Source organism: Choloepus didactylus, chromosome 21 (genome assembly GCF_015220235.1).
Source record: "Choloepus didactylus isolate mChoDid1 chromosome 21, mChoDid1.pri, whole genome shotgun sequence".
Classification (NCBI taxonomy): domain Eukaryota; kingdom Metazoa; phylum Chordata; class Mammalia; order Pilosa; family Megalonychidae; genus Choloepus; species Choloepus didactylus.
Genome location: NC_051327.1, coordinates 27440815 through 27468484, shown reverse-complemented (window position 1 = coordinate 27468484; position 27670 = coordinate 27440815). Strand labels below are relative to the sequence as shown.

Here is a 27670-nt window from a genome sequence, read left to right as displayed (position 1 = left end):
TTTTTATTTGAAATAGCTAGTCTTTTTAAATGTTTAGAAGTACTTGATGTGTTTAAAAACAGAGGTAGTAGGATAGCACTGTAAATAGCTCTTAAAAATTGATAAGAAATACTGTCTTTGGGAATGGAATTGTTAAACCACCTCTGAACATTGTACTTGTTCATTGGTTTGAGTGAGGTGGGAGGGGAGAAATTGAAAAAGGTGTTTTGCTAGTGTGTACTGGAACATTTCTGATCATCCATTGCCATGTATGTTATGGGTATTCATTTAACTTTGCCGTACTGTATATATTGTGTATGTACTGGACAAATGAGTCCTAATTTTATAATATCTAGTCTCTAGGTATTAAAGAGGTTGCCAATGTATGACAAAAGTAGAGTTAGTAAACTAACACATTTTGTACACTTTGTGTTAAAATTCCTAGAAAGGCTGTCTTCTGAAAATGACTTTTGGTGTTACATGTGTATGGTTTATTCAGAGCTACTGTGTGTATCGTGGACAAGTTTAAGTCCTTATTTGAAACATCTAGTTTTTCTAGATGCTTACAAGGATACAATATATGTTAAAAGTACAGAGTGTAAAATAACATCTTAGATATTTTTTCTGTTAATACAGAAGAATGGCTGTGTTTGGGGAATGGCACTGCTGAACTGGGTGTCTTGGAGCAGTGTGCTGAGGGGGTGGGGGTGGGGTAGGGAAGGAGGTGCAGAGGGAAGGGTTCTTTGCCTGCGAGTTAGACAAGTTCAGGTTGTTTGACCATTGTTCTGTATAGGCATTTTAGTTATTGCTGTGTATTAAAGGACAAGTCCTAATGTCCAAAGTATACTAAAAATAGAAGTAGAAAGATAATCCCTATAGAAATGTCCTTGTGTTAGTTTAAAGGAAGGCCTGTCTTCTGGGAGTGACTTTGCTAATCCACCTCTTGGAGCCAGACGCATTTCTGTACTCAGTCATTGAAATAGTGGAAGAGGAAGAGAGGCAGGGCTCTTTGCTAGTGTCTAGATCTAGAAGACAGTTTTAGATTATAACTATAGTTCTATGTGAATTTTTTTTTGTAAAATACCTGTTTACTGCGGATAAGATTCATTATTTCACAATATCTAAGCTTTTTAGATTTCTTGAGGTGACAATGTATGATAAAAAGTAGAGTAGTGAATTAACGAATTTGTAAATATCTTTTTGTTGATAGAAAAGCAGCATCTTTGACATGGAATGTTAACCGACTCTGAGCAGCTGGCATCAGAACTTGTTTATTAGGTTGTCTGCAGAGGGGCGGGAGGGAGAAGGTGCAGAGGGGAGGGATGTATGCAGCTGTGTTCAGATTTCCATTTTGATGTAACCATCGTACTTGGGCATCTCTTGGCTATACCACAGGACATTGCTAAAAATAATTCAGTGGAAACATATCTTGTTATTTCAATATAGATCTGACAATGAATTCTCTTAGATGAATTATACTTGTATCTTTATGTCTAATTTTAAATTGAGCATTAAGGGAATGCCATATTTGTTAACTATGCCATATCTATGAGGCCTGTTGCATTTTGTCTTTTATGAAATTGTTGTCCCCAAGAAAGGCAGGAATACATTTTCCCCCCTTGATTGAGTTGGTGTCATGTATTCTTAGTTATATCCCAGTACTCACAGCTTTGGGACTTTGAATTGGTAAATATTCATGAAAAAGCATGAAACACATAAAAATGTATGCTCAGTTGTATGTATACACATAAAGCACCTAGAAGGATCTGTCAACGCGTAAAACTGCTTGTGATTCTGGATGACTTTTGTGTTTGCTTCTTGTGCTTTTCAGTTTTCTATATTGCACAATTAAAAGTTTGAAAAAAAAATAAATGTTATTTTTAAAACTTTAAAAAAAAAAGTTTCAGTGGCTGAGAGATTTCAAATGGAGTCGAGAGGTCACTCTGGAGGCATTCTTATGTGCTATATAGATATCCCTTTTTAGTTTTTAGTGTATTGGAATAGCTGAAGGAAATACCTGAAACTGTCAAACTGCAACCCAGTAGCCTTGATTCTTGAAGACGACTGCATAACTATGCAGCTTACGTGGTGTGACGGCGATTGTGAAAACCTCGTGGCTCACACTCCCTTTATCCTGTGTATGGATGGATGAGTAGAAAAATGGAGACAAAAACTAAAAGAAAAATAAGGTGGGATGGGGGGTATGGAATGATTTGAGTGTTCTTTTACCCTTATTTTTTATACTTATTTTTATTCTTTATGGTATAAGGAAAAATATTCAAAAATTGAGGTGATGAATGTACAACTATATGATGGTACCGTGAACAACTGACTGTACACTGTGAGGACTATATGACATGTGAATATATCTCATAAACTGAAATAAAAAAAACAACCAGCATGAGGAGGCAATGCCCCTGTGGGAGGCCGGCCAGCAGGCCCCACTCTGGGAACATTATTACAGTCTGTCCCAGAAAAGTGATTCTTTTACATTGAATGCAGTCCAGAAAGTGGATGCAGGAATGAACAGGGCTTTGGGTGTTAGCTGTAACCTCCGAAGGGATGTGCCACGGACCTGCCTCGGAAACGATTGAGTCTCACTCGTCGTTGTTACATTTAACAATTCTGGGCCCAATGGAGAACTGATTGCCAAAGCGCCACTTAAGAACACAACTCCAAAGTACCTGAGACTGACGGGAAGCAAGATTAAAAATAGGGGTGGAATGTGTTTGCTTCGATGCCACAAATTAACTCACCCTTAGAGAAATTAGATCTGCAGGACCATGATCTTGGATGCAAAGTGCAGTCTCATGTGCTGCTGTCCGAGTTCAAAATTGAGCAATTGGTGAGCAACCCTAAACTGTGCTGCACTGCGTGGCAGACAGGAGAGATCCAGGGTCCACCAGGCCACCTGTGACACATCACTGCCAGCTGAGCTGCACACGAGTGGGCTTGAGGTGAAGTGACGGCACAAAGCGGCTGCGTGGCTGTGCACCTGAACACAACCCGAGCCGCCTGGCCGTCAGCAACCACGTGGCGGAGGAGGACGCGTTCCACTTTCACAATCAACGGAAACAAATCCCACACTCACAAACATCTGCATGTGGGGAAATAAACGTGATGAGGCTACGTGGGTGGCATATTGTGACTTAATTCAAACGGACGTCTGAAACCACACCACACCGATGTGGAGCTGTTTGTGGCGGATGACGTGTGCATCTCGCAGAAGTCGCCCACGACCTTGACGACGTCATTACTGGACCCCGGCTTGTGGGCAAGCTGTGGCCACTCATCTAAAGCAGGCTTTGCCCTTGTACAGCAAGTTGACATCTATGAGAAAGATCTAAAATAATGTTCATGTTTGTCCTATTACTTTCACAGCCATCAATATCTTATTGCCTGTTAAATTCATTTTATTTAAAAAGGTTTTAAAAGGGCAATGATAAAATGAGACAAAACAAAATAATCATAATAGGACTTTGGAAACTGAGTAACAGCATACGACTAATTGAGACGTGTTTACTTAAGGAAACTTACAACCCCTGGATGGGAATGGAGGGAGCCAGCGTGTCAGCCTGGGTAGTTCTACCAGGTGGAGCAAACTTAAAAACCAGGGAAGGCGCGACCTGCTGCCACTCTCGGGGTGCCCCCGCGTACCCCTAAACTCCCAGTGCCACAGAGCTCAAGCTGCCCCCACAGCCACGGGCACCAGGGCTTCCGGAGTTACAGCGAAAGATGAAGTCAGCAGAGCTTTAATGATGTGAAGGTAAGGAAATCTACACAGGAGGAGATCAAAAAAAGAGAGAAAGTTCTTTTCTGTTCAAGTGATGACAAAAGACAAATAACTGCAGTGGCATGCAGGAGGAGCCGACACATCGTCTGTGCGGCTGCGGTCTCTGAAGGGTTGCCGATATGCTTGTACAATGCCACCTACAAAACAAGAGACTCCAAGAAAGGCCTGGCATTTATATTCTGGGCTCCTGGGAGTGCACCTTTAGAAAGCAAGATGATTTAGGTTGGCTTTAAAGATGCATCGGAGGGAAATGTGCAGGCATCAAATGCACATGGGAGTAACTGGCTTGGATGGTGCTAAGGATTGCTCAACACCTGGAGAGAAATCAGGAGCAACACAGTCACTGCCCTCGAAGGAAAACCCTAGTGAAATGGCAGCCACAGCCATCGGAGCACAGAAGCTACCACTTCTCCAGCTCAGTGCACTGGAAGGACATGAGGTGGATTTTCCCTCCAACACCCTGAATGATGGAGATATTGTTTATTTAAGCAGCAATCAGTGATGGCATTAGATTGTTTAATGCTGTTACTTTTATATAAACCCCGGGAATGCCTTCCCCCGTACTTTAGCCAAAACAACTGGTTATGCGTCTCCCTTGCAGCATTACAATGGATGTGTCGGTGCAAACAGCTTAGAACACTGCCAAGGGGAAGCTAAGTGAATGCCCTGCATGTCTTCTCCGCTGGCCATATGGTAAACGTTTCCGTGTTTACAGCTGCACCTGACTGCAGCTCTGCGAGGCTCCGGGCAGTGGCACACCTCACCCCCTCGGCAAGTCTATTCTCGTGACGTGGTAGCAAGACAGAACTCCACCTTGAAAGCACTTTTTGTAATGAGTGAAAACCCCCACCCCAAAAAGGAATGACAACTGAGTTGCATTGACTGTGTCATCAACTTATTTCTAGTACCTCAGTGTCCATTCCTATTGCATATTTTCTTAAAAGACAGAACTGTTGTTAATGCCTTTTGTTTTCCATTGAGCATACCTGTTCTAGTTTGCTAATGCTGCTGGAATGCAAAATACCAGAAATGGATTGGCTTTTATAAAAGGGGGTTTATTTGGTTACACAGTTACAGTCTGAAGGCATAAAGCGTCCAAGGGAAGGCATCAACAATCAGGTACCTTCACTGGAGGATGGCCAATGGTGTCCAGAAAACCTCTGTTGGCTGGGAAGGCACGTGGCTGGTGTCTGCTCCAGAGTTCTGGTTTCAAAATGTCTTTCTCCTAGGACATTCCTCTCTAGGCTGCAGTTCCTCAAAAATATCACTCTTAGATGCTCTTGGGGCATTTTTCCTCTCTTGGCTTCTCTGGAGCAAGAGTCTGTTTCAACGGTTGTATTCAACTGTCTCTCATCTGCAGCTACTCTCTCAGCTTCTGTGCATTCTTCAAAGTGTCCCTCTTGGCTGTAGCAGCTTGCTCCTTCTGTCTGAGCTTATATAGTGCTCCACTAATTTAATTCAGACCCACCCTCAATGGGTGGGGTCACACCTCCATGGAAATTATCCAGTCAGAGTCATCACCCACAGCTGGGTGGGGCACATCTCCGTGGAAACACTCGAAGAATTACAATCTAATTAACACTGGTAGGTCTGCCCACACAAGATTACATCAAAGATAATGGCGTTTGGGGGGACATAATACATTCAAACTGGCACAATACGCTACTGAATAAGTATACAAGTTTTATGTTCACCATGGGACTCTTGCAACACTAAGGATATTTTGGAAATCAGTCATGATGGTAATTTCTGTAAAAAAGAGCCTTAAATGGAACACTGGTTTGAAATCAAACTCTCCCCACCCTTGCAAAAATGGTCACGTTACGATAAAAATTGTGGCAATTTACAAAAAAACAACTTAACTGGGGAAAGCCAACTTCGAGGCTGGTCACAAGTCGCCATCCTGGCAGGGGCTGCAGTTAGGAGCACTCACCACACAGGTGACAGGAGCTCCAGGAGGTGACAGCCAGGTGGGCCCCAAGAAGACACAAGACACGCCTGATGGCCTGGAAGGGTTCACCCAGGATTAGAAATGACTGGAGAGGGCGCTAGCATGCTTGGTCAGGGAGACCAGGCCGGGCACCCAGGGCCCACCGGGCCGGTCAGAGGACATGCAGGCGGCGGCTGTGCTCAAACAGGACCACTGTGGGGACACGGCCGTCAGGGGCTGCCCAGCTCAGGGGCCCAGTCGGTCCCCCACGGCTGCACTCACTGTCGAAGGCGACAACGTTGGCAGAGACGTTGGTCAGCTCCAGGAGACGTGGGCAGGGTGGGGTGGAATGTAGAGCCGTGCCGGGCGCCCCTGGCCTCCTGGGGAACACAGTGAGCTCACCACCACAGCATCCGCATGCCAGAGCAAGGCGACTGCACACCCAGAGCACCGGGGCCCCCACCTCAACTCCACAGCCCTTCCAGCCCTCCCTCTGCAAACCTGCTCCTCTGCGCGTCCTCCACCTGGAGCTCTGGGCTCCTCCCGACCCCACTCGGGTCTGGGGGTCTTCTTCCAAAGCCCCCTCGGGCCACCCCTTCCTCTCTGGGCCCTCTTGCTGCCTCCATTAACTGTGCGCCTCCCGTACCGTCTGGTTCTCGCCGTGTGGAGGCCCCAGAAGAAGAAGCTGAGCGGTGTCTGCGGTCAGCAGGCTGGTGGACGGGGGGCCCCCAGGGAGCCCGGAGGGGGCTGGCCTCCACAGGTGCGGCCCCAGTGCCGAGGTCCAGCAGCCAGATCTGAGGAGAGGGGCGCTGTGGGGCACCGGGCTGCTGGACGCCCCCGGGACCCCCACTTGCCCCCGAGGCCCCTTAGCCCAGCAGCGGCCTCCTGGGTCCACTACCTGCCAGGAACAACGGGGGCCTCAGAAGGAGGGCAGCCCACCTGTCTGTCGATGCCGGTTCCTTCTCGATGGCCCTGCCCCTTCGTCCGGAGTGAAGTGACCAAGGTGGGTTTTCTGGAAGACGAGGGAAGAGGAGTCTGCAGGGGCATCTCTGGGGGAGAAGAGACCGAGGGCATCCTCCGTGGCCACACCTGGATGGGAGCTGACGCCATGAAGGGGAGCGGTGACAGGCCAGAGGCCCTCACCACAGAGCTCCCTCCCCACGTGGGCCCGCGCCCCGCCCGCTCACAGCGGCCCGGTTCCCAGAGAAGAACCTGGTACCTCAGAACCTGGGTGGCGCCGAAGGCCCAGGTGGGCGTCAGCTCCTGCCTGTTCCAGCAGCACGCAGCCTCAGAGCCCACGAGAAGCACGTCCTCGCCCGTCTTCCCAGGAAAACTCATCAGGAACCGGATGGTTCCGGAGCTAAATGAGGAGGAGGCAAAGCGCAGGGGCCAGTGGCTCAGCCCCGAGGTGGGGGCTGGGACCCCCCGTGCCGCCTGTGCGGGTCCCCAGCAGCAGGACCCCAGTGTTTTCTTAGTTCTTGCTTTTGGAACATTCAGCAAGGCTCTCTCTCGCAACCTGGAAACGGCGGAAGAATTCAGCCGGGGTGGGGGGTGGGGCAATCCTCTGCCTAGTTTCTCTCTGCTTCTGGCTGCCGGTTTCTCAGGCTGAGCCTGGAATGGCCCAGCAAAGCCTCTGCCCGTCAACTCCCCGTGGCCCCCGGATGGCCCCCCACCCCCCCCCGTCCACCGTCATGGGACACTGGGTGCCGAGTCGGGTGTGCAGAGAGGCACCGCCCGACACCCACCTATGCAGGGGCATCCTGGGCACTGGTGTTGACCCTGCGCTCCCAGACGGGTCCGTCTCAGCAGGTTCGGTCTTCCTGTCACCTCCTCGTAGAGGCGCTTTCACGGAGCGGCCACCAGGGCACTTGCTACCCGAGACAGGTGCACCATCGTCAGCTCAGCCTCCAGGAACGCAGCACCTCCCCTGGCCCAGGGACCGCCAGCCCTCCCCCCACGGCCCGGGACCGCCAGCCCCCCATGAGCAGCTTGCAGGGGGCCCTCCAGAGGCTGCTGGCCCCCACTGTGGTACAGGGGCGGCCTCAGGACAGCCGCAGGTCCCCAGGGTGTGGAGGTCACCTGAGCCCAGCGCCTCCCCCCAAGGGCGAAAGCCGGGGCGTGGCCACGCACCACAGGGGACGAGAGGTAGTGGCGCGCCCGTCCTTGGTGACGTGGAGGAGGGGGCCGGCCCCGTGCCCTTGACACCCGAGGCTGCCCCGGCGGGCCGATATGGAGCCCGGAGCTGCCCGAGTAGAGGTGGACGCCGACCTGCACGGGCGGAGCACCGCGTCACGGCCCGCCAGGAGTGGACACAGACGGGGGACCCCCGCGCCCCCTCACCCCGAGAGGCAGCGGTCTGCGCGCCGGGCAGCACCTCCTCCTCCTCCCTGGTGAGCACCAGCAGGTCCGGGGGGTCCCGTCGCCGTCGCCGTCGGGCAACCCGCAGCACTGGGCCCAGCACGGAGACGTTCGTCCCAGGGCGGCTCGGGCGGCTCCACAGGGTGTCCCCTAGAGAGCAGACCCGCACTGTGCCCCAGAGGACCCCGCAGGGACACGCGGACAACGCAGACGGCAGGGTCCCTCAGGGGCCAGCACCGCCACTGGGAGTGTAGGCGCACACGTGAGGAAACTGGGTGGTTTTACACCAACGTGCTCGAGCGGTGTTGTTTCGGGGTACTGCTGCCTTCTCCCCCCTTGCTCATCTGTGCTTTCCAATACTCGGCTCTAGAGCCCCCCGGGGTCAGTGCTCAGCCCGGCTCTGCGGGGGGGGACCTGACCAGCTGCGGGACGCGGGCCTTCTGGCAGGCACCGTGGCCCCCTTTCCCCACGAAGGCCACTGCCCGGTGACGAAGGACCGGGTGGCCGTGCCGGACCTGACCCAGCCGCCTGTGCCCCAGCTGTGATCCCATCCAAGCACCCGTTTTAGACGAGTCCTCTAATTCTTACAGTATTTCCAGCCTGCTCTTTACTTTCCTCCCTATCTTTCAAACTCCAGTTCGTAAGGGAAACACTAATATCTACTAGATGTAGAGTCAACCTAGAATTCCTTCACTGCTGGGAAGGTGCAGGCGACTCAGCCCCCCACCTCCCGCTCGCTCCTTCCCCGTTACTCAAGGCTCAGAGAGACGTGGCCCCGAGCTTGAGGGTCCGAGCCGGGCAGCTGCCCCTCTCCTTTGCTCTCTCCCAGCAGTGCCCGCCTCACGGTGGAGCACAATCAAAAACGGCTCCCACATCCAACACTTAAGCTGAAATGACAAAACACAGTCCTGAAATATAAAGTCCTGAGTCGCCAAGGTGGGCCGTGGATGCAGCCCGAGTGGTGACTGGCTCGTTGGGAGGCTCCCTCACCGCCCCCATGACACCGTCCACACCGTCCTCGAGAGCACAGCGCCCCGACCTCAGACCCCCCCCCACTCCAGCCCCGTGTGGCCACCTGCCCCCCCCACCTGGCCGGCCTACCTGTGAGCGGATCGAGGGCAGTGAAAGCACCCGACACGTCCACGAGGACGCAGGTGGGAGACGCCCCACTCCCCTCCAGCTGTGGGACAGAGCACTCCACAAGGGCCACATCCTGGGCCACAGCCCTCTCCCAGAGCAAGCTGCCACTGGCCCCCGACACGGCGGCCGCGATGGTGCAGGGAGTGGAGAAGCCTGGGGGAGAGACCCACGCTCATGTCCAGGCACCAAGGCTGCGGCCAGGGGCAGACGGGCCCGCTTCCTCCTCACCCCAAGCCCCCGGCCCAGCCCCCACCCCCTGGGCCCGTCTTTCCCCCCAGCCTCTGATTATTTCCCAGGCCACACAGCCCGCGGCTCTGCTGCTGAGAGAGCCCTGCTCTCAGGAAGGGCCATGTGACAGCTTCCAGAAATTCCTCCTTCTGCTCCCAACACTGAGCAAAAGTGATAGAACCCAAACTAAAGACCCCTCTTCCTTCCGGGAGCTACTCCCTTACCTTCGCTGGCACAGGACCGGTTAGAACTGTCGCTGCTGTTGATGTTTTTATAAAGGAAAAGCACGTCTTGGATCCTGTCCCTATTTACGTCCTCCATGGCCAGGAAGTTCAAGGCGACTGGAAAGGAAAACCACAAACTAGCATTCCACCGGTCGGCGCACAGGAAGCTCAAGTCTGACACTAGCCACCTCCTCCGTCGAGCTTCTCCACTCCTCAGACCTGGTGCCAGCGGGAACCGACCACCACAGGATCACCCAGCCCAGAGCAGCGGCCGCCTCCTCCCCTGGAGCAAGAGCAGCTCTCAGCGAAAACCACGGGACGGGACAACCGTATGGTCGTGGCCACCAGGAAGGCACCAAGCAGGACCCCTGGGCATCAGGGCGACCTGAGCCCATCTGTGCAGTAAAGAATCCCTCCCCAGACCAGCTGTGGGTCTGAAGAGCCCACACCTCCTTGCACATAAAGGGTTACCCTTTCTTCATTCAAGGACTCATGTGATAAACTCCACGCCTTAAAAGCCAAACACCAGGGGCCGGACCTCCAAAAGGGTGGCGTGATACGCTCGGCAAATCCTTTGCCCAAAACACAACGAGACTCCCCTCAGGAGCTGGGGAAAGCGTGGAAATGTTGAACGTCCCCACCTGGGTTATTGCTGATCGTCTCACAAACACTGAGGACTAACAGTTTAGAAGGCTGAGCCCTTTATCTTGGGACTTGCCCTTATGAAGCTTTCTGCTGCAAAGGAAAGGCTAAGCCTACTTATAATTGTGCCTAAGAGTCTCCCCCTGAGAACTTTTGTTGCTCAGACGTGGCCTCTCTAAGCAAAACTCGGCAGGTGAACTCACTGCCTACCTCCCACATGGGACATGCCTTGCAGTGGTGTAAATCTGCCTGGCAATGCAGGATATGACTCACAGGATGAGCCTGGACCCTGGCATCATGGGATTGAGAACACCTTGACCAAAAGGGGAAAGAGAAATGAAATAAAGTTTCAGTGGGAGTTCCGGCCGAGAGCGCGCTGAAAAGAGTGCGTCGGAAAAGCGGAGCGCGGCCTGTGTTCTCCAGACCCTCCGGGCCCCTCGGAACCCCTCCGGCCCCGGGCCGGCGGGTGAGCTGGGGGCCCGGGGGCGCCCTGTGGTCTCTGCCTGCGGAGGACTCAGAGTCTTCACCGCGACCTGTCCACCGTCTTGGTCCTGGCCCTGGGCAGCGGCCAGACAGGACCCGGTCCTCCCCTTCCCCCCATGATGTCCTGACGGGGCTGTCCGTTAGGGGACTCGAGCGCCCAGAAGGCGGGTCGTGTAGACTCAGGCTCGGTCCTCTCTTCGGCTTGGGCCATGGAGCCTCACAGATCCGGGACCTGGGGTGACCACTCCATTCCAGTTGGACGAGATGCCACCTCGTCCCAACAACGATGGACAAAGGCCTTAATGGGCCTGGAAGGTGAGCGGAGCCTGGGACGACGACGGGTGGAACGGTTAGCGGGCCTTAGGGCGGTTAGTCTTCGTTCTGCCAGACCTTGCTTGACATTGAAAGAGAGAAATGGTAGACTAACCTGTGACATTTGTCCAATAAGAAGTGCCCACCACCTTTTGAGAAGATTTACTGGCCATTTATAGAAGAAGGCCTGTGTATATAATATGAAAAAGCTGCTCTCAAATCTCCCCGCAACCTTTTTAAAGAAAACTTGTGCCACATCTAGGCTTACTAGATGTAAAGAGGTTGCCGACGTATGATAAAGTAGAGGTAGAAAATCACATGTCTTGTAATGTCCATTTGTTAGGGAAAAAAAAAAAATCTTAGGAATGTCTCCTGGAATTGACTTTGAAATGGAGTTTAGACTGCCTCCGGGAGCGACAGCGGGAGAGAAGCGGAGAGAGAGGCACAACCCACGCTTTCTGTGGGGTTGGAGGCCAAGAAGCAGAAGGCTAAGAAGAGGAAGAGAAGGTTGTATGCCAGACTGGTCATATTTAGAAGATATTTTCATATTACAACCATTATTTTGTGTGTGCAATTTATTCTTCACTACTGTATACATAATTGGCAATGCTAAGTACTTTTTGAAATATCTCCTCTTCTTATAAGTTCTGAAGTGCCTGACATATGGTAAAAGTAGAGGTAGTAGAAGAACACATTTTGTAATTATCTTTTTGTTAAAATTCATATGAAACAGTACGGAGTTTTTTGGAATGGCCAAACCACCTAAATAGTCCACATTTTGTGCACTGGTTTGGGGGAGGAGGGAGAAGGCAGTGCAGAGGGCTCTATGCCAGTGTGTTTATGATGAGACAAGATTAACCACTGTCCCTATGTTTGTGTGTTTGGTTTTACTCTGCTATGTATACAGTGTATATAACGGACGCACATGTCCTGATTTGCATCTAGTCTTCTAGATGTTAAGAGGTTGCCAGTGTATGACAAAAACATAGTAAACTAACACATCTTGTACATTTTGTGTTGAAATTCCTAAGAAGGTTGTCTTCTGAAATTTTGAGCAGTGTAGCCCCCAGGGTTGGTGGAGGAAGGATAAAAGGGACGGGTTCTAGAGTAGAATGTGCATATTTAGAAGACACTTTCTGATTAACTGTTGTTAGATGTGTGCAGTCTATTCAAGACTGTTCTGTATATAGTGGACGAACTAAGTCATTATTTGAAACATCTAGTCTGTCTAGATGTTTAGACGTGCCCAATGTATGTTAAAAGTAGAAGTAGTAAAATATTACTTTGTAAATACTGTTTTGCTCAAATTCATAGGAAATAGTGTCTTTTGGAAAATGGGATTGTTTAAACCATCTCTCAGCAGCATACAACTGTCTATATACTCGTTCAGTGGTTTGAAGGAGGTGGGAAGGAAGCAATAGCAAAATGTAATTTGTTAGTGTGTTCAGACAAAACTTTTTCCGTATGTCCCGTGCATTTCATTTGGCTGTATATATAGTGCATATAATGGACAAATGAGTCCTAATTTTGCAGCATCTAGTCTGTAGACGTTAAAGAGGTTGCCAATAGTTATTAAAATTAGTATGTTTTGTATACTTTATGTTGAAATTTATTGGAAAGCTTGTCTTCTGTAAATGACTTTTGGGTATGAATTTGTTCAACCACCTCAAACCATTACGCTTGCCTGTACTTGTCTACTGAACTGGTGGTGGAGAAAAGGAAGTCAGGAGGGTAGGGTTCGAGGACAAGACGGTCACGTTTAGGCGACACCTCAGATTATAACCATTGTTATGTGTGTACAGTTTTATTGAACAATACTATATATGCAGTGAACAAGTAAATTTTTATTTGAAATAGCTAGTCTTTTTAAATGTTTAGAAGTACTTGATGTGTTTAAAAACAGAGGTAGTAGGATAGCACTGTAAATAGCTCTTAAAAATTGATAGAAATACTGTCTTTGGGAATGGAATTGTTAAACCACCTCTGAACATTGTACTTGTTCATTGGTTTGAGTGAGGTGGGAGGGGAGAAATTGAAAAAGGTGTTTTGCTAGTGTGTACTGGAACATTTCTGATCATCCATTGCCATGTATGTTATGGGTATTCATTTAACTTTGCCGTACTGTATATATTGTGTATGTACTGGACAAATGAGTCCTAATTTTATAATATCTAGTCTCTAGGTATTAAAGAGGTTGCCAATGTATGACAAAAGTAGAGTTAGTAAACTAACACATTTTGTACACTTTGTGTTAAAATTCCTAGAAAGGCTGTCTTCTGAAAATGACTTTTGGTGTTACATGTGTATGGTTTATTCAGAGCTACTGTGTGTATCGTGGACAAGTTTAAGTCCTTATTTGAAACATCTAGTTTTTCTAGATGCTTACAAGGATACAATATATGTTAAAAGTACAGAGTGTAAAATAACATCTTAGATATTTTTTCTGTTAATACAGAAGAATGGCTGTGTTTGGGGAATGGCACTGCTGAACTGGGTGTCTTGGAGCAGTGTGCTGAGGGGGTGGGGGTGGGGTAGGAAGGAGGTGCAGAGGGAAGGGTTCTTTGCCTGCGAGTAGACAAGTTCAGGTTGTTTGACCATTGTTCTGTATAGGCATTTTAGTTATTGCTGTGTATTAAAGGACAAGTCCTAATGTCCAAAGTATACTAAAAATAGAAGTAGAAAGATAATCCCTATAGAAATGTCCTTGTGTTAGTTTAAAGGAAGGCCTGTCTTCTGGGAGTGACTTTGCTAATCCACCTCTTGGAGCCAGACGCATTTCTGTACTCAGTCATTGAAATAGTGGAAGAGGAAGAAGAGGCAGGGCTCTTTGCTAGTGTCTCTAGATCTAGAAGACAGTTTTAGATTATAACTATAGTTCTATGTGAATTTTTTTTTGTAAAATACCTGTGTTTACTGCGGATAAGATTCATTATTTCACAATATCTAAGCTTTTTAGATTTCTTGAGGTGACAATGTATGATAAAAAGTAGAGTAGTGAATTAAAGAATTTATAAATATCTTTTTGTTGATAGAAAAGCAGCATCTTTGACATGGAATTGTTAACCGACTCTGAGCAGCTGGCATCAGAACTTGTTTATTAGGTTGTCTGCAGAGGGGCGGGAGAAGGTGCAGAGGGGAGGGATGTATGCAGCTGTGTTCAGATTTCCATTTTGATGTAACCATCGTACTTGGGCATCTCTTGGCTATACCACAGGACATTGCTAAAAATAATTCAGTGGAAACATATCTTGTTATTTCAATATAGATCTGACAATGAATTCTCTTAGATGAATTATACTTGTATCTTTATGTCTAATTTTAAATTGAGCATTAAGGGAATGCCATATTTGTTAACTATGCCATATCTATAGAGGCCTGTTGCATTTTTGTCTTTTATGAAATTGTTGTCCCCAAGAAAGGCAGGAATACATTTTCCCCCCTTGATTGAGTTGGTGTCATGTATTCTTAGTTATATCCCAGTACTCACAGCTTTGGGACTTTGAATTGGTAAATATTCATGAAAAAGCATGAAACACATAAAAATGTATGCTCAGTTGTATGTATACACATAAAGCACCTAGAAGGATCTGTCAACGCGTAAACTGCTTGTGATTCTGGATGACTTTTGTGTTTGCTTCTTGTGCTTTTCAGTTTTCTATATTGCACAATTAAAAGTTTGAAAAAAAAATAAATGTTATTTTTAAAACTTTAAAAAAAAAAAGTTTCAGTGGCTGAGAGATTTCAAATGGAGTCGAGAGGTCACTCTGGAGGGCATTCTTATGTGCTATATAGATATCCCTTTTTAGTTTTTAGTGTATTGGAATAGCTGGAAGGAAATACCTGAAACTGTCAAACTGCAACCCAGTAGCCTTGATTCTTGAAGACGACTGCATAACTATGCAGCTTACGTGGTGTGACGGCGATTGTGAAAACCTCGTGGCTCACACTCCCTTTATCCTGTGTATGGATGGATGAGTAGAAAAATGGAGACAAAAACTAAAAGAAAAATAAGGTGGGATGGGGGGTATGGAATGATTTGAGTGTTCTTTTACCCTTATTTTTTATACTTATTTTTATTCTTTATGGTATAAGAAAAATATTCAAAAATTGAGGTGATGAATGTACAACTATATGATGGTACCGTGAACAACTGACTGTACACTGTGATGACTATATGACATGTGAATATATCTCAATAAAACTGAAATTAAAAAAAACAACCAGCATGAGGAGGCAATGCCCCTGTGGGAGGCCGGCCAGCAGGCCCCACTCTGGGAACATTATTACAGTCTGTCCCAGAAAAGTGATTCTTTTACATTGAATGCAGTCCAGAAAGTGGATGCAGGAATGAACAGGGCTTTGGGTGTTAGCTGTAACCTCCGAAGGGATGTGCCACGGACCTGCCTCGGAAACGATTGAGTCTCACTCGTCGTTGTTACATTTAACAATTCTGGGCCCAATGGAGAACTGATTGCCAAAGCGCCACTTAAGAACACAACTCCAAAGTACCTGAGACTGACGGGAAGCAAGATTAAAAATAGGGGTGGAATGTGTTTGCTTCGATGCCACAAATTAACTCACCCTTAGAGAAATTAGATCTGCAGGACCATGATCTTGGATGCAAAGTGCAGTCTCATGTGCTGCTGTCCGAGTTCAAAATTGAGCAATTGGTGAGCAACCCTAAACTGTGCTGCACTGCGTGGCCAGACAGGAGAGATCCAGGGTCCACCAGGCCACCTGTGACACCATCACTGCCAGCTGAGCTGCACACGAGTGGGCTTGAGGTGAAGTGACGGCACAAAGCGGCTGCGTGGCTGTGCACCTGAACACAACCCGAGCCGCCTGGCCGTCAGCAACCACGTGGCGGAGGAGGACGCGTTCCACTTTCACAATCAACGGAAACAAATCCCACACTCACAAACATCTGCATGTGGGGAAATAAACGTGATGAGGCTACGTGGGTGGCATATTGTGACTTAATTCAAACGGACTGTCTGAAACCACACCACACCGATGTGGAGCTGTTTGTGGCGGATGACGTGTGCATCTCGCAGAAGTCGCCCACGACCTTGACGACGTCATTACTGGACCCCGGCTTGTGGGCAAGCTGTGGCCACTCATCTAAAGCAGGCTTTGCCCTTGTACAGCAAGTTGACATCTATGAGAAAGATCTAAAATAATGTTCATGTTTGTCCTATTACTTTCACAGCCATCAATATCTTATTGCCTGTTAAATTCATTTTATTTAAAAAGGTTTTAAAAGGGCAATGATAAAATGAGACAAAACAAAAATAATCATAATAGGACTTTGGAAACTGAGTAACAGCATACGACTAATTGAGACGTGTTTACTTAAGGAAACTTACAACCCCTGGATGGGAATGGAGGGAGCCAGCGTGTCAGCCTGGGTAGTTCTACCAGGTGGAGCAAACTTAAAAACCAGGGAAGGCGCGACCTGCTGCCACTCTCGGGGTGCCCCCGCGTACCCCTAAACTCCCAGTGCCACAGAGCTCAAGCTGCCCCCACAGCCACGGGCACCAGGGCTTCCGGAGTTACAGCGAAAGATGAAGTCAGCAGAGCTTTAATGATGTGAAGGTAAGGAAATCTACACAGGAGGAGATCAAAAAAAGAGAGAAAGTTCTTTTCTGTTCAAGTGATGACAAAAGACAAATAACTGCAGTGGCATGCAGGAGGAGCCGACACATCGTCTGTGCGGCTGCGGTCTCTGAAGGGTTGCCGATATGCTTGTACAATGCCACCTACAAAACAAGAGACTCCAAGAAAGGCCTGGCATTTATATTCTGGGCTCCTGGGAGTGCACCTTTAGAAAGCAAGATGATTTAGGTTGGCTTTAAAGATGCATCGGAGGGAAATGTGCAGGCATCAAATGCACATGGGAGTAACTGGCTTGGATGGTGCTAAGGATGCTCAACACCTGGAGAGAATCAGGAGCAACACAGTCACTGCCCTCGAAGGAAAACCCTAGTGAAATGGCAGCCACAGCCATCGGAGCACAGAAGCTACCACTTCTCCAGCTCAGTGCACTGGAAGGACATGAGGTGGATTTTCCCCTCCAACACCCTGAATGATGGAGATATTGTTTATTTAAGCAGCAATCAGTGATGGCATTAGATTGTTTAATGCTGTTACTTTTATATAAACCCCGGGAATGCCTTCCCCCGTACTTTAGCCAAAACAACTGGTTATGCGTCTCCCTTGCAGCATTACAATGGATGTGTCGGTGCAAACAGCTTAGAACACTGCCAAGGGGAAGCTAAGTGAATGCCCTGCATGTCTTCTCCGCTGGCCATATGGTAAACGTTTCCGTGTTTACAGCTGCACCTGACTGCAGCTCTGCGAGGCTCCGGGCAGTGGCACACCTCACCCCCTCGGCAAGTCTATTCTCGTGACGTGGTAGCAAAGACAGAACTCCACCTTGAAAGCACTTTTTGTAATGAGTGAAAACCCCCACCCCAAAAAGGAATGACAACTGAGTTGCATTGACTGTGTCATCAACTTATTTCTAGTACCTCAGTGTCCATTCCTATTGCATATTTTCTTAAAAGACAGAACTGTTGTTAATGCCTTTTGTTTTCCATTGAGCATACCTGTTCTAGTTTGCTAATGCTGCTGGAATGCAAAATACCAGAAATGGATTGGCTTTTATAAAAGGGGGTTTATTTGGTTACACAGTTACAGTCTGAAGGCCATAAAGCGTCCAAGGGAAGGCATCAACAATCAGGTACCTTCACTGGAGGATGGCCAATGGTGTCCAGAAAACCTCTGTTGGCTGGGAAGGCACGTGGCTGGTGTCTGCTCCAGAGTTCTGGTTTCAAAATGTCTTTCTCCTAGGACATTCCTCTCTAGGCTGCAGTTCCTCAAAAATATCACTCTTAGATGCTCTTGGGGCATTTTTCCTCTCTTGGCTTCTCTGGAGCAAGAGTCTGTTTTCAACGGTTGTATTCAAACTGTCTCTCATCTGCAGCTACTCTCTCAGCTTCTGTGCATTCTTCAAAGTGTCCCTCTTGGCTGTAGCAGCTTGCTCCTTCTGTCTGAGCTTATATAGTGCTCCACTAATTTAATTCAGACCCACCCTCAATGGGTGGGGTCACACCTCCATGGAAATTATCCAGTCAGAGTCATCACCCACAGCTGGGTGGGGCACATCTCCGTGGAAACACTCGAAGAATTACAATCTAATTAACACTGGTAGGTCTGCCCACACAAGATTACATCAAAGATAATGGCGTTTGGGGGGACATAATACATTCAAACTGGCACAATACGCTACTGAATAAGTATACAAGTTTTATGTTCACCATGGGACTCTTGCAACACTAAGGATATTTTGGAAATCAGTCATGATGGTAATTTCTGTAAAAAAGAGCCTTAAATGGAACACTGGTTTGAAATCAAACTCTCCCCACCCTTGCAAAAATGGTCACGTTACGATAAAAATTGTGGCAATTTACAAAAAAACAACTTAACTGGGGAAAGCCAACTTCGAGGCTGGTCACAAGTCGCCATCCTGGCAGGGGCTGCAGTTAGGAGCACTCACCACACAGGTGACAGGAGCTCCAGGAGGTGACAGCCAGGTGGGCCCCAAGAAGACACAAGACACGCCTGATGGCCTGGAAGGGTTCACCCAGGATTAGAAATGACTGGAGAGGGCGCTAGCTATCGACAAATCTATGAGGTCAAGATATTCCAAATATCAAAGCCACACAAAGACATTACAAGAAAAGACAGAAAAACCCAATATTCCTTATTAATATAGACATAACAACACAAATTATCAAGCCAAAGTCAGCAACTTAAAAAAAACGACTACACCATTATCTTAGGAATGCAAGGTTGGTTTAACATATGAAAACCCATTAATAGAATAAAGGGCAAAAACCACGAAACCATCTCCTAGACACAGAAAAAGCATTTGACTAAATCTGACACCTTTTCAACCATGAGGAATAGAAGGTAACTGCCTCTATTTGATAAAAGGCACCTACAAAAAACCCACAGTGAACATCCCATACTTAACGAAGAAAGATGTACTGTCCCCACCCCCCAAGATCAAGAAGAAGATAAGAACATCCAGTCTTAGCACTTCTATGCCAGCCAGGACAGCCAGGCAAGGAAAAGAAAAAAAAGGTAATCAGAAGGGTTCCGGGAAGATGGTGGATTAGCAGAGGCAGAGCAAAACTCTCCTCCATGTAAAGCACTAGATGAAGGACAGAAAGTGCTCCAGAAGAGCAGCTCCAGGATGCCGCCGGCTGGGCAGGGACATCCACACCCCTAGTGAGTGTGCACCTGGAGAAGTCGAGAGGCTGCATTTAAAACGGGTGAGTGTTTGGCCTGGAGCACCCTGAGGAATGGGTGGCTTAAGATGGCTGATGGGGAGCACCTTCCATGCCCTGGGCACCCTCCTCAGTACCTGGCATGGGTGATAACCCTTCACAGACCTGCAGTCAAGAGCCCCCGATGCCAGGGACTGGTCGTTGGAGCAGGCAGACCATCGCGGAGAGGGGCAGCTTTCCATGCTCATCTTTGAAGCTGGCTGGGAGACAACCCTTCACAGCCCCGCAGCCGAGAGCTTCCTTGAGGGAATTTGGGGTTCAGCGGGCTTGTGACAGCATCTACTCTTCCCCTATGGAAGCCCACGGTGTGCACAGCCTAGAGGCAGGGGTGCCGCACGGAAGTGCCAGGAGCCCTTCCCAAATCCCAGGGACTTGTGGGTACATGGTAGAGAGGGACTGTGGGGCATTTGAGCTTGAAGGTGAGATGCGCAGCTCTGCAGCCCCGGAGTACTCCACCCGCGGCCCTGGGAACAGCCAGGACCACTGTGCCCTGGAGTGGACTCCCTGCTAAACTGTGCAGGGCACACTCCCCACCCACAGGGCTGGCAGTCCCAGTGCCCATGGAAAACTGGTGCACTGACTGGACCTCCACATGGTTTGGACACCCACTCAGTGCACAGATGAAGTTAGGGAGAACTGGCTTGAGGGTAAAAGGTGGTTCAGAAGCACCACCTGCAGGTAGGTCAGGGAAAGTGCACTCCACCAAGCTGTAGCTCTGCCAAATTACGGATAAGTGTTCAAATAAGCCTGCATATCCTAAAAGAACCCTATCAAGATGAGGAAATGCCTAGAGACCAAAAACAACAGAAAATAATAAGGCATATGAAGAAACCAGAAGATATGGATAACACAAATGTCGAAATTAAAAAGCCAGAGGAGACACAAAAAATGGAGCAATTAATCAAAAAAGTATACACAAACATCAGTGTCATGGCTCAGAATAAAAAGGACATGAAGAAGACCCTAGAAGAGCATAAAGAAGAATTTGCAAGAGTAAATTAAAAAACAGCTGCTCTTATGGAAATAAACGATACTGTTGATCAAATAAAAAACAGTCTTGAGACAAATAACAGCAGATTTGAAGAGGTAGAGGAACAAATTGGCGACCTCAAGGACAGACAATGGAATACTAAAGCACAAAAGAATTAATGGTGAAAAAATAAAAAAACTTGAAATGCATCTTGGGGAACTGATGGACAACATGAAGTGCACAAATATAAGATTCAATATAAGAGAAGAGTAAAGGGCTAGGAGGAGTATTCGAAGACAGTTGGGGAAAACTTCCAACCCTTCTAAATGACATAAATATGCAAATCAAAGATGCCCAATGAACTCCAAATAGAATAAATCCAAATAAACCCACTCCAAGACATATTCTGATCAGATTGTCAAATGCTGAAGAGGAGAGACTTCTGAAAGCAGCAAGAGAGAAGCAATTCACCACATACAAGGGAAACAACATAAGACGAAGTAGTGAACATTCAGCAGGCACCACGGAGATGAGAAGGCAGTGGTGATATATTTAAAATTCTGAGAGAGAAAAATTGCCAGCCAAGAATTCTTTATCCAGCAAAGCACTCCTTCAAAATTGAGGGAGAATTAGAAATTTTTACAGACAAACAAATGCTGAGAGAATTTGTTAGCAAGAGATCTGCCCTGCAATAAATACAAAACGGAGCTTTACTGGCTGAGAAAAAAAAAAAAGACAGGAGAGAGAGGCCTGGAGAAGGGCACAGACCTGAAGAGTATTAGTAAGGGTAACTTAAAGGGAAAGGGGAGAAGGAAGGGAGGGAAAATAGGTCTAACAACTAAAAATCAAAGGATAAGAGGGCTGATTCAAGAACTGCCTTCACAGTAATAACATTCATTATGAATGGCTTAAACTCTCTGTTCTAGTTTGCTAATGCTGCTGGAATGCAAAACACCAGAAATGGATTGGCTTTTACATAAGGGGGTTTATTTGGTTACACAGTTACAGTCTTAAGGCCATAAAGTGTCCAAGGTAACAGATCAGCAATCGACGTTCCTCTCTAGGCTGCAGTTCCTCAAAAATGCTACTCTTAGTTGCGCTAGGGGTATTTGTCCTCTCTCAGCTTCCCTGGAGCAAGAGTCTGCTTTCAACGGCCATCTTCAAAACTCCTTCTCATCTACAGCTCCTGTGCTTTCTTCAAAGTGTCCCTCTTGGCTGTAGCTCCTCTTCAAAATGTTCACTCACAGCTGCACCAAGTTCCTTCTGTTTGTCAGCTCATTTATATGGCTCCAGTGATTTAATTTAGACCCACCCTGAATGGGTGGGGTAACACCTCCATGGAAATTATCCAATCAGAGTCATCACCCACAGCTGGGTGGGGCACACCTCAACGGAAACACACAAAGAATTACAATCTGATCAACACTGATAAGTCTGTCCACAGAATATTACATCAAAGGATATGGCTTTTTCTGGGGGACATGATACATTCAAACCAGCACACTCCCCAATCAAAAGATACAGATTGGCAGAGTGGATTAAAAACTTTGAACCATCAATATGCTGTTTACAAGAGACTCATCTTAGACCCAGCGACACAAAGAGATTGAAAGTTAAAGGATGGAAAAAAATATTCCATGCAAGCTACAGCCAAAAGATAGCACGGGTAGCAATACTAATCTCAGATAAAACAGATTTTAAATGCAAAGATGTCAAAAGAGACAAAGAAGGACACTACATACTAATAAAAGGGACAATTCACCAAGAAGAAGTAACAATTATAAATGTTTATACGTCCAATCAAGGACTCCAAAATACATGAGACAAACATTGGCTAAACTGAAGGAAGCAATAAAGGTTTCTACAATAATTGTGGGAGACTTCAATATACTACTCTCTCCTACAGATAGATCAACCAGACAGAGGACCAATGAGGAAATTGAGAATCTAAGCAATATGATAAAGATATTAGACTTAACAGACATATATAGAGCATTATATCCCAAATTACCAGAATAAACATTCTTCTCTGGTGCTCATGAAACATTCTCCAGGATAAATCATATGCTGGGGCATAAAATAAGGCTCAAGAAATTTTAGAAGACTTAAATTATTCAAAGCACATTCTCTGACCACAATGGAATGCAACTAGAAGTCAATAACCATCAAAGATCTAGAACATTCACAAATATCTGGAGGATAAACAACATACTCCTAACAATCACTGGGCCAAAGAAGAAATTTCAAGAGAGAATGCTAAATATCTAGAGACAAATAAAAAAGAGAACACAACATATCAAATAGAATGCAGTGAAGGCAGTATTCAGGGGGGAAATTTATAGCTCTAAATGCATACATTAAAAAGGAAGAAGGAGCTAAAATCAAAGAACTAATGGAACAACTGAAGAAGCTAGAAAATGATCAGCAAACTAATCCTAAAGCAAGTAGAAGAAAAGAAATAACAAGGATTAAAGCAGAAATAAATGATACGGAGAACAAAAAAACAATAGAGAGAATAAATAAAACCAAAAGTTGGTTCTTTGAGAAGTTCAACAAGATTGACAGACCCTTAGCTAGACTGACAAAGTGAAAAAGAGAGAAGCCCCAAATAAAAAAAATAAGAAATGAGAGGGGGGACATTACTGCAGACCCTGAAGAAATAAAAAAAAATCATAAGAGGATACTATGAACAACTGTATGCCAACAAGCTAGACAATTTAGAGAAAGTGGATAATTTCTTGGAAACACATGAACAGCCTAGACTGACCTGAGAAGAAACAGAAGATCTCAACAAACAAGGAAAAAGATCCAATCAATCATCAAAAAGTTTCCTACAAATAAAAGCCAGGGCCAGATGCCTTCACAGGGGAAGTCTACCAAAGTTTCCAAAAAGAACTGACACCATTCCTACTCAAAATCTTTCAAAAAATTGCAGAAAATGGAACCTACCTAACTCATTTCATGAAGCCAACATCACTCTAATACCAAAACCAGATAAAAATGCTACAAGAAAGGAAAACTACAGGCCAATCTCCCTAATGAATATAGATGCAAAAATTCTCACAAAATAGTTGCAAATAGAATCCAAAGACACATTAAAAGAATCATACACCATGACCAAGTGAGGTTCATTGCAGGCATGCAAGAGTGGTTCAACATAGCAAATCAATCAATGTAACACAACACATTAACAAATCAAAAGGGGAAAGTCCAATGATCATCTCAGTAGATGATGAAAAAGCATTCAACAAAATCCAGCATCCTTTTTTGATAAAAACACTTCAAAACACAGGAACTGAAGGAAACTTCCTCAATATGATAAAGGGAATATATGAAAAATCCACTGCCAGTAAAGGATTCAATGGTGAGAGGCTGAAAGCCTTCCCTCTAAGATCAGGAATGAGACAAGGATGCCCGCTGTCACCACTATTATTCAACACTGTGCTAGAAGTTCTAGCCCAAGCAATCCGGCAAGACAAAGAAATAAAAGGCATCCAAATTGGAAAGGAAGAAGTAAAACTGTCATTATTTGCAGATGATATGCTCTTATTTTTTTTTTGTCTACATATCTTTTTTTTTAATTTTAAAATAAATTCAAAGTTATAGGAACAGTTGCAAAAACAATACTAACCCCATACACAGAATTCTATCATACGCTGACCCCCCTCCCCCGATAGCTCAATCCACCAACTTTAACATGTTGTCACATCGCTATTTCTTTCCCTCCCTCCCTCCCTATCTATCATCCATTATCTATTGCTCTGTCTTCTGAACATATGAGAGCTAGCTGCACACATCCTTGAACATACACTATAATTCACGTATACACTTCCCATGAACAAGAACATTCTTTTATGCAATTCCACTAAACACAGCTAAGAAGTATGAGGTTCAATAATGATAAAAAGCTTACATTCTATACTCCCTTTTCCTTATGTCTCAACTGTGTCCCTTTGAGCCACCTGTCCTCCATCCTCCAATCCCATCCAAGTTCATCCTTAGCATTCGTCATCTAGACTGTCTTTTTTTTTTTTTTTTTTTTCAGTTGTGGAAACATATATACAGCCTAAATCTTCCCATTCCACCCCCTCCCTAGCCTTCCATTAGTGGGATTAATCACATTTAGAATGTTGTAATGCTATCACCTTCCCATCTTCCATTACTAGAAATTTCCCTTCACCTCAAACAGCAACCCTACACTCACTTCTTAATTCCCGATTGCCCCTTCCCCCATTTCTCTTAACCCAAACTCTACTTTTCATCTCTATGGTTATATTCTCTGATAATTTCCTTGTGTTTACTGTGGGGCTTAAAATTAACCTCTTAAATCCATATCAATCTTGTTTTTCTTTGATACCACCTTCACTTCAATAGGACGCATGAACTATGTCCCTATACTCCTCCATTCCCCCACCTTTATATAGTTGTCTAAAATTACATATATTACATTGAGTTCAAAACCACTGATTTGTCATTAGAGTTTGTGTATTTTATATCCTATAGGAAGTAAATAGTGGAGTTACAGTTCAAAAATTATTGACTTCTATTTGTATTCCATTGTGGTTGGAGAATGTGCTTTGAGTATATTCAATTTCTTTTTTTTTTAATTTCTTGAGGCTTGTTTTATGTCCCAGCTTATGGTCCCTTCTGGAGAATGATCTGTGATCACTAGAGAAAAATGAGTGTCCTGGTGATTTGGGATGTAAGGTACTATACATGTCTGTTAAAATTCTCTATATCTCTTTCTCCTTGCTTAGTTTCTCTGTTGGTAGGGTTCCCTTTAGAATCTGAAGTAGGGCAAGTCTTTTATTCGGAAAGTCTCTCTGCATTTGTTTGTCTGTGAAAAATTTAAGCTCTCCCTCAAATGTGAAGGAGAGTTTTGCTGGATAAAGTATTCTTGGTTGGAAATTTTTCTAAGAATTTTAAATATGTCATACCACTGCCTTCTCGCCTCCATGGTGGCCGCTGAGTAGTCACTACTTAGTCTTATGTTGTTTCCTTTGTATGTGGTGAATTGCTTTTCTCTTGCTGCTTTCAGAACTTGCTCCTTCTCTTCAGTATTTTAGAGTCTGATCAGAATATGTCTCGGAGTGGGTTTATTTGGATTTATTCTATTTGGAGTTCCCTGGGCATTTATGCTTTGTATATTTATATTGTATAGAAGGTTGGGGAAGTTTTCCCCAACAATTTCTTTGAATACTCTTTCTAGACCTTTACCCTTCTCTTCCCCTTCTGGGACACCAATGAGTCTTAAGTTTGGACGTTTTATTTTATCTATCATATCCCTGAGATCCATTTCAATTTTTTTCTCCATTCTTTCTTTTGTTCTTTCATTTTCTGTTCTGTGGACTTCTAGGACACTGAGATGTTGTTCAGCTTCCTCTAGTCTTGTATTGTGAATATCCAGAGTCTTTTTAATTTGGCCAACAGTTTCTTTTATTTCCATAAGATCTTCTATTTTTTTATTTACTCTTGTAATGTCTTCTTTATGCTCTTCAAGGGTCTTCTTTATATCGCTCATATCCTGGGTCATGGTCTTCTTGATGTCCTTTAAATCCTTTGCCATGTTTTTGTTCCTCGATTGTAGTTCTTTGATTAGTTGTGCGAGGTACTGTGTTTCTTCCGATATCTTGATTTGTGTGTTTGGAGTTGGATTCTCCATATCGTCTGGTTTTATCATATGCATTAAGATTTTCTGTTGTTTTTGGTCTCTTGGCATTTGTTTTGCTTGATAGGGTTCTTTCAAGTTGTAAAAAAAAAAAAAAGGCTATCGATCTAATTTTTCAGAAACACAGTTTGGTGACGTACACTTTCTCTAACTAACCAGCAGATGGTGTCTGTGAGTCACCTATACCCCTCAAGTCAGTTCTCCACCTTGTCCCTGTGGTGTGTGGGGAAATGATTCTTGTGGAGTTCAGTTGGAGAACTCAGTTTGGGTATGTTGCTGGAGCCATCTGCCCTGAATGTGGGGCGTGTGTACGGGTGGCCAGGGAGGAAGGACAGTTTTAATATTCAAATCCCCCAGGTTCCCGGAGATTGAAGGCTGCTGCAATAGTCTAAGCCTTCATTTCAGTTCAGCCCCAGACCTTCTCTCTCGCTGTCCCACAAACCGCTGGACTTGGCGTAGCGTCCCTGGGTTCTCTGAGCGGGTCCCCCCGCCCAGCCGCGATCCTCCAGCAGCTCAGCCGAGGGAATGCCATGCTGTGTCACCAGTGCATGCCATCCCTCAAGGGAAGCCCCGGGCCGCCGGGCCATGCATGGGTGCGCTCAGCCTGATGCAAAGATGGTTGAACCCCCTCCTCCTCGCACAGTTCCTCCTTCCCAGCTCCGGGACAACTGGCGGGGCTCTGGGCTGTGGGCATGGCCCCGGGCAGGAGTTTATCCAGCCCTCCGGGGAGCCAGCTGCTAGCCGTGGGGTTTCTTTCTGCTTCTGGCTCTCCCCTCCATTCCCCCATCCCCAGGGGTATCTGCAGCAGGCTATCTTCCCGGCCAGACACCAAGAGGCCGGCCCAGCCCCCTCTTGCTGTGTTTTACTGCGTGGTTCCCACTATTGCAGCTGCAGCCGCTCCTGGGTTTTTCCCTTTTTTTCCCTTTTTTTTCCTTTTTTTTTTTTTTACCCAGGCCAAAGGGTAAAGGTTGAAACTGACTGTGTTTTAAACCTTCAACTTCCATATGAGACCAAGGGAAGAGATATCTATTTGGTACAGGATTTAAATTTTCTAAACGGTACAACTCTACAGTCGATTTGTTCAAACACCACAATTGCATGGAACTTTGAATAGGAAGTGAGATACGGTAGGTTAGTATAGGCTGGAGTGAAATAGTGACACATCCCAGAGTAATTTGGGCAGATAATAAAAAATATATTTATAGCCTCCCCCTCCCCAGCCCCGAGGATGTGGGGGAAGGTGCGGATGTGTTGGACTTCCTCACCTGGACTGGTGTTGATGTTGTCACAAACATTGGGACTGGCGGTTTGATGTGCTGAGCCCTCGATCATGGGACTTGCCCTTATAAAGCTCGTTACCTCAAAGGAGACGCTAAACTTGCATATAATTGTGCCTAAGAGTCTCCCCCTGAGTACCTCTTTGTTGCTCAGAGGTGACCCTCTCTCTCTCTAACTGAGCCACCTCGACAGGTGAACTCGCTGCCCTCCCCGCTACGTGGGACCCAACTCCCAGGGTTGTAAATCTCCCTGGCAACGCAGAATATGACTCCCGGGGATAAATGTGGACCTGGCATCATGGGACTGAGAGT

The 27670-nt window shown here is 46.2% G+C and overlaps 1 protein-coding gene across 3 annotated transcripts in view; it reads right to left on the bottom strand.

The window, feature by feature from the left end:
* Window positions 1-27670, bottom strand: part of FAM234A (family with sequence similarity 234 member A) — an 82391-nt gene that overhangs the window by 7775 nt on the left and 46946 nt on the right. For all 3 annotated transcript variants that reach the window (XR_005213539.1, XM_037814221.1, XM_037814222.1), the window contains exons 4-5: window positions 9653-9769; window positions 9162-9353 (exon numbers count right to left, since the gene is read on the bottom strand). Coding sequence is in view for 2 of the 3 variants with exons in the window: in XM_037814221.1 (XP_037670149.1) it covers window positions 9162-9353; window positions 9653-9769 (309 nt within the window). In the remaining variant the exon portion in view is untranslated. The remainder of the gene's footprint in view (window positions 1-9161; window positions 9354-9652; window positions 9770-27670) is intronic.